This window comes from Glycine soja, chromosome 10 (genome assembly GCF_004193775.1).
Source record: "Glycine soja cultivar W05 chromosome 10, ASM419377v2, whole genome shotgun sequence".
NCBI lineage: Eukaryota > Viridiplantae > Streptophyta > Magnoliopsida > Fabales > Fabaceae > Glycine > Glycine soja.
The window spans coordinates 49,152,403-49,160,490 of NC_041011.1; the positions used below are offsets into that span (position 1 = coordinate 49,152,403).

At 28.9% G+C, this 8,088-nt stretch overlaps 1 protein-coding gene across 1 annotated transcript; it reads left to right on the forward strand.

The window, feature by feature from the left end:
- The first annotated feature begins 364 nt into the window (after positions 1–364).
- On the forward strand, positions 365–1,689 carry LOC114370792 (late embryogenesis abundant protein D-34-like). Its single transcript, XM_028328178.1, has 2 exons — positions 365–800; positions 1,009–1,689. Exons 1-2 carry the CDS (start codon positions 480–482, stop codon positions 1,456–1,458), a joined length of 771 nt encoding a protein of 256 aa, XP_028183979.1. The 5' UTR covers positions 365–479; the 3' UTR covers positions 1,459–1,689.
- Positions 1,690–8,088: the final 6,399 nt, after the last annotated feature.

An 8,088-nucleotide genomic window follows, 5' to 3' on the forward strand; every position in this document is an offset into this window, starting at 1 on the left:
CTTATTATTTCTAAGAACGTATAGAAATATCTCGAATCCCTAAATGGTATTGCAACTGCCACCGTCCACCGCCAATTGTATACGAGATATAAACTTTAATTCTATATCTTTTAGTAGTAATAAATATAATATATAATTGAAAATTCTAATTTATGTTTAATTTTATAACAAGTCACATAATTAAAATATATATATATAAAATCAGCATGTACAGAACTTTTCTAAAATCAAATGCAAAAAGAAGCTAGATGGTTTTCAAATGAGCATGACACGTTCCCCTTCTACCACTGATACTGTTGCCAAGTGTAACGTTTGGCCACGTAGTCTCTCTTCCCACCTCCATTAAAAGTTATTTATACCAGCTCTTCATCGAGCGAGCTACACCCAACTTCCATTACAAAACCAAAACACTCAAGTTAACTTCAACACCTTTAATTTTCTGAACGAAATTCAGCCACAGAATATCAAAGGGAGCGAAGATGAGTCAGGAGCAGCCAAGGCGCCCCCAAGGCCAAGACCCCATCAAATACGGCGACGTTTTTGACGTCTACGGTGACCTTGCACAGATGCCCATTGCACCGGAAGATGCTGCCATGATGCAAAGCGCGGAAGCTCGAGTACTCGGAAAAACCCAACCCGGCGGAGCTTCTTCCGTCATGCAATCCGCCGCCACAAGGAATGAACAGGCTGGTCTTGTCGGTCACCAGGACGTCACCGACATCACCGGCGACCATGGCGTCACAGTCACAGAAACTACATTCCATGGAAGACGCATAATAACCGAGGCTGTTGGTGGCCAGGTTATATTTTTTTCCTTTTTCTATTTTATTTTTTTTTGTTAAAGATGATACATGAACCGATGAACATCACTACTTTACAAATCATTATTTTTTTTATTATATTGTATGATGTGCAATAGAGAGTTTAAATATCCGTACAACACATTAAACTCAAAACTCAAAACATTAAGCTTCACTTCTACTGCTGGATGTTGTTGTATATTTGAAGGTAGTGGAACAGTATGTGGAGCCAAATCCAGTTGAGGCTGGACGAACCAGTGCAATTAAGGAGAGTGCTATAACAATAGGAGAGGCATTGGAGGCCACGGCACAGACGGTGGGTCACAAGCCGGTGGATCAGAGTGATGCCTCAGCGATTCAGGCGGCGGAGGTTAGAGCAACGGGAAGTAACGTTATAACGCCGGGAGGACTTGCGGCTATGGCTCAATCAGCTGCTGCTTATAATGCTGACTGCAAGCATGACCAGGACAAGGTCAAGCTTGCCGACGTTCTGACCGGAGCAACCGCCAAATTGCCCGCGGACAAGGCCGCGACGCTGCAAGATGCTGAAGGGGTGGCGAGTGCTGAGGCCAGGAACAACCCCGATGCCACCGCCACTCCCGGTGGGGTAGCCGCTTCTGTTGCGGCTGCTGCTAGGCTCAATGAAAATGTTAAGTAAAAAGTAGTGTTATGTATGTTGATAATCATACCTGTGTTTCATGATGTGTGAGGAGTGGCCTGTTGATATATGTGTTGTATAACTGTAAGTGGTGCTGCAACATGTTGTTTCTTTCTTTTAAGCTTGTGAGATATGTTACTACTTTTCTGGTATCTTTTAAGGACTCTACTTAAAGGTGATGTATACTATGCTATGGATGATGTCTGTGCCACCTTATCAGTTAGTTGTTAATAATGTGTGTTCTAGCTAATCTTGTAATTTCTTATTTGCAATCATTCCAGTTAGAACCCAACCCAAAATGTAGAAGTTATTAGGTACCTTTTCCTTTAATCATAATAATTTTATTCTTTGAAAAAAATTGTATTTGTAGTTGTATACATTGTTTGGGGATAATATATAACTATGATAGGAAAATACTTAATAATTAAGATAGGAAAAAACAGAATTCTAAAAGATTATGTAGAAAAATATATAAAAAAATATAATTGTGTTTGTTTATGACAGGATAGAAACATATCCGTAATCAATTATTTTACTAAAACAAAACAATTGAATTGTTACGTTTTTATTTAATTCGGGAAATAACAATTTTGGTATGATTATTTATCTAAAATTTGCTAGTTAATAGTTAGCTATCATCTAATTACAGAAAAAAACAAAACAAGTTTGGTACTGACATAAAATGGGCCAGGCTGTTGGAGTGGAGTGGACCTCAAAGTTGACTCTATTGGTGGGTTGAGGCCGTGAAACAAAATCCCAATGGCCTGCTCATTCTTCATCTCCGGTGAATCCGATCAAGAACATCATCATCATGGCTTTGTTCTGACCTTTATCAGATTAAAACGCTGATAACTAACAAGCAAACAACTTTAGACAGTACCTCGTCCATTTGCACTTTGCAGTCAGTGGGGGAATTGTACTCTCATTTTAACCATAAAGCTCCTCATAACAATCCAAGAATCACTAAATTACAATCATATTTTACTTTACATGAACATCAATTAATTTTAAATTTTAACGGCTCACGTTGATTAATTGGAAAATTTCGAAGTATTACTTTTCTAAATAGAGTACATAACTGAGAATAATTTTCACTTTTTTTTATAGGATTGAATTAGATAAATACTTACTAGAATTCTAGATCAAGAAAATATTAAAAATATGTGCATTATATTGGTGATCAAATCATTGTCACATCCAGCGGTTAAGAACACATAATAAGAATTGAAAATGGCAAGTATAAAAATGAGGCCACAAAAATAGAGCATATTGCGGACCCTCTCTTTATAAGTTGGTAGCATATATATAGCTAGAAAGGGGAAAGGGGAATGGGAAGGACAAAGATGATCATGCATTCACGTGATTCCATTAGAGGAGGAGGGAAGGACAGTCATACTCACATGGGACAGCTGCAGATGACAAAGAGAGTCTTACTAACATATATAACAATAACAAGCTAGTTCTAAGTGTGGGGGGAACTTTGTCGCCCAGAATCCCACTTTCTCTTTGCATGCCATGCATATATAATAATACTATATAATAATCATAAAATATTTTTTTTCTCTTATCACAAAAAGAAAGAGAAAATAAGACAATTGACATATATATTAAAGAAAAAAAAATATAGTACTATAAAAATGCGCGCTATAAAAAGATGTTGAATGAATAATACGATATAATGTTTTTATATAATTTCACTTATCCTTTCCGTGTTCGTTTTTGCCTACTGGAACGTGCCAATAAATGTTGCTTATTTGAATTTCTTTTCTCTTTTAATTTTTGAGGTGGGAGGATTGTTGCAGAGGAGTCGGTGGATATGATATGCATGTCATATGCATGAAGAAAGATTCAAGTTTAAATGCTATATATTTTTGCATTCGTTTTGTTTCATATACTATTATGCTAGTTACTACTTAGATTCTAGCTCGAGTGATGATTGAAATTTAACGAAGATAAGAAAAGAAATCTCAGTAAATGGAAGGACAAATAGAAGCCTCAAGACTGGTTGGTCAATGAAGCGCATTAAAATTCTTGTCTGGTCATGGGACAGAGTTCACAGTTTGACACCATTAATCAAATAGGAAATAATGCAGGCTCGACCCATGGTGGAGTTTTACTAGTATGTACAATGTACAATGTCCTAATCTTGTTGTGTCGTTGTAAATAAAAAAAAAAATAGGGAATAACGTATGTGAGAACACTTTTAATTCAACAGGAACTAGGAAGCTCAAATCGGTAATTAAATTACTCCATACACTGACAATTCTATAGCTAGTCAGCTGAAAGCTATGTTATTATCATTTTTTTAATTTTTATGAATTTCATTATAATGCGTTGAAAGAGTAAAAAATTACTCAGTATAAAAAGTTTATATTATTATATAGTTATGACTTTTTACGGATGATAAAATTTATTATTTTATTAATAATTACTTCAAAAATAATTTATATTCAATAAAACAGCTCCTTAGGCCCCATCTAATATAATTTTTTAATATATTTTAAATTATTATGTGATAAACATACTATTATTTACCTAGCCCAATAAAGTTGGGATCTATTAATGGTACTGTGATACCTTGGCATATTTTTTTAAATAATACTTATAACTAATCTTAATGTCAAAACAAGTTTTTTAAAATTGATTTTTCTTTAGAATCTAAGTTGAGATAAACTATGTCGCAAGATAGTAATTATATTAATTACTATAAATTGAAAGGTTGAACAGAGATAGTTGTTAAACGAGTTTTCACGTAAATAATAATAAAAATATTTACACAAATAATATAAGTATAAAAATATTTATATAAATGATATAAATTATTATTCAATGTTAAGAAATTGATTATTCAAAAACTGATTTTTTAACGTGAACAATGTTATTTTTTTTGGTCTTAATTTAGAAATCAATTCCCTCTTTATGAAATTGATTCATGAGAAATAACATGTGTGTTTATTTGTTTTTCTAACCAACCCCATTTCATAACATGTTTTTTTTATATTTCTTTTTTAATTTATTTGGTTTTGAAAAAAAATAATTTTTTTGTTTTAATTATTTATATTTATGTTTATATTGTTTAAACTGAAAATAATTTTTAGTTTTGAGAAAACTTTGTATTATTTTTGTTATTTTTTTAAAATTTTATTTGTTGTTTAAAATGAAATGAAGTTAATTTAAGAGAAAGTGTTCTTAAAAAACAATTTTAGGATGGTACTTTTATTATATTTTAAGATGAATCTATTATCCAAAATAAAGAAAAATTAGACTTATGTAAATTTTTTAATATAAAACTGATCTTTAAATAGATTAATAGACCAAATTAAATATTTAAATAGATTAAAACAAAAAATTCTCTTTAAAATGTAAGAAAAAATAGAAAACAATTTATAAAAAAATAAAAAAAAACTAAAAGAAATAACAAAAAAAATGATCACATTCTAAACTATGTTTTAAAAAGATCACCTTACCAAATTGGTTTCTTAAGAAACCCATTTGGTAAGGTTGATTTAGAAAGAAAAAAAAAAGGATGTTATGAAATTGGTTCATGGTGATTTGATAATATGTAAAAAAATGAAGATGACAAATCGGTTTGAGGGACTAATTTCTCATCATGAATAGTATTTTGTATTATGTGTAAATAATTTTTGAGTTATATTATTTGGATAAATATTTTTTTATTTGGGTGAAAAAATAGTTGTTAAACTTTAATTAATAAATAAAATTAGAGTACAAAAATAAAAAATGATAAATTATGTAAGAAATAAAACTTAGGTTATGTTTAACAAGATAAGCGATAACTTGAAAGTTAAAAAATTAACTCATTAAATTAGTGTTCGGTAAAATGAGTTGTTGAACTAATTAAAAAATATATAAAATAACTAAAAAATAATAAAATATGATTTATTTAAAAGGATAAGCAAAAATTTTGATAAATATATTAAGGATAAAAAATAAAAAATATAAAAAACCAGAAACTAGAGGCTATCATTTAAAAAAGCACTACTTCAAATAATATTTTAAAAAATACTAAAAATTATTAAAATAAACTTGTTTATCAAACAATTAAACAATTTTTTTCAACTAATTAAAAAAATTAAAATATCTTACCCAAGATAATCTTAATTATAAAATGTTTTTGGAGTAACTTTGACTCCAATTTTGATCTTCCTTCTTATTTTCATCTTTCGGCAACTATCTAGATTCAACACAAGCATTACAAAAACACAAGCTACCAAATTCCTTGAAAACACACAAATAACAGAATTTTAGAAACACCTACCACTTAATTGAAAAATTATATCTTTACATATATCAACAATCACAAGTTTTTATACTTTTGTAGAATTTACTCAATTCTAAAATTTGACTTACTTCTTCCGGTAAATATCGTCCCCAATTATAGTAGTTAAAAAAAATGTTCCCCCTCTTCCCCACTCTTTTTTGGCTGATGAGTTTATATCCCTTTAGACCTGACTCTTTCATTCCCAGTATAATGATGTTATATGCCATCCATACATTAAAATAAATTATAATTATTATATACACTCCACACTTGCAAGTTGCAATAATATTCTTCTTTATTTCACCCAAAAAAAATATTATTCTTCTTCAATAAAAAAATACAATAGCTTTTATAATATGCAACAATATATTTTTGTATAATTTAAAATTTACTTCAGAATATTGAAATAAAACTATTTTCATAAAATCACTTGGAGATAATATTGTTAAACATAAACAAAAAATTTAATCCAAATAAACACATGCGAGAAAAAAAATATTTTTCAAAAAATATTCAAGCCAATCCTGGACCAGGAATTGCCGAATTGGTCTCTGACTCCTCTATTGGGACCACCCATGTGTACGAGTCCTGTGTAGGGATTCCCCCATGTATGAATTTTTTATTTATAATTTTATGTTAATCTAATTCCTATATTAAAATGTGTCTAATTCGGAAACCATCACGCATTAAAAAAAATTGTGTAAAATAACTATGAGAACATTCATAGTTAATGCCCTTTACCTTGATCGAAGGGACATAAGGTTTACTAAGACATTTTCTTGTTTGCACCAAAATGAAGTTATGAATTGTACCCTTAAAAAGACTATATATATTGGAAAACCCGTGAACACAAAAGCTGTGAAAATTTATGTTTGCCCTCTTATTTCCCACACAAAGCTCTTCTAACTTTCCCTCGTGTCTCGTTCTCAATCTATCACATACAAATACAATGATAGCACTTTACTATCAACATCAAGCGACAAATATTTATGAATGAATTAATTACAAAAATGTTAGAGGTAAAATACTAGTTTTTTTTTTTCCTACGAGTTAAAATACTAGCATAAAAAATAGCAGCACTGTTAACACATTCTTTTAGCACATTTCTTTTAATATAGTATTTATTATTAATTAAAATCTATTAAAAACTATAAAATCATAAGTAAGACTATCAAATAAGAAACGAGACTAATAAATTTCATAAAAAATGTTACAAATTAAAATAATAGTTAAGGGTGAGAATGATCTAACTCTGTTTGCTAGCTAGCTTGATTAACTCTGAAGTTGATTTTGACGGATTCAAGATTTAAAAATACACTCAGTATTATTTTTTAGAATTTATTCAATTTGTATATTGTGCAGTCTCAATCCTGTCTAATGTCTGAAAAAATATAAGTTCTTTGAATAATATTATATATTTATAATAAAAAATTATTTAATAAATAATATTTTGTAAAACATAATACTATATTTATCATAAAATTGTTTATTTTAAAATATATATTATAAAATATATCTTAATTTAAGATTTATACTTCTTTCATTCTAAAATTTAACTGTACATGGTGTTAAGATAGTATTTTGCGTCAAGAAATCGAGTTAACCCAATTTTTTTTTGGTGAGGTAGTTAACCCAATTTTATCTCGCATACTTTGACACATTTAAAGCATTCGTCGAATTGAATTTGGATTTAAATGAATGATCCGATCAAAAACTAGAATAAACTTTATCCTAACTGTCTCTTGTTCGCTCCAACTAGTAGTATTAAAGGAATAATGGCGTTTACAGCCTATCTTATATCTCATTTCAATCCATATTATCTGTGTTCCTGTCTGAAAAAAAAAAAAGAAGTCTCACCAATGTTCCAAATCATGTCCCAGCCTGGGTCAATTCTCGGTTTGACCTGTACATAAATATAGTTTTTTTTATATATATATTTATAACACATGAATATGGGATTTATTTTTACTTTAAGATTACGTTGGCAAAAATATTTTAAGTTATTTTTTAGATTTTTTTATTAGTTAAAAAATTTATTTGACTGTTTCATAATAATTTTTTTTAATAATTTTTAGTATTTTTTTAAATACTACTTAAAGTAACGTTATTTAAAATATTAATTTTTAACTTTTAATTTTTTATATTTTTTTATTCTTAATAATATATTTATCAAATTTTTTTATTTTTTAAATAAATCGTGATTCTATTTCGGTTGCTTTAATAACTAATTTTATAAAATATTTATAATTTAATAAGTTAATTTTTTTAATTTTTATCTAACTTTTCAGTTAATTTTTTTTATCATAACCTAAATCTTTAATATATTAATAATCATTAAGTCATTGTTT

Excerpts from the sequence above, each read along its gene's own strand:
- LOC114370792 (XM_028328178.1), top strand. The coding sequence starts at position 480 with ATGAGTCAGGAGCAGCCAAGGCGCCCCCAAGGCCAAGACCCCATCAAA. Across the intron at positions 801-1,008 it reads CCGAGGCTGTTGGTGGCCAG|GTAGTGGAACAGTATGTGGA; the intron begins GTTATATTTTTT and ends GTATATTTGAAG.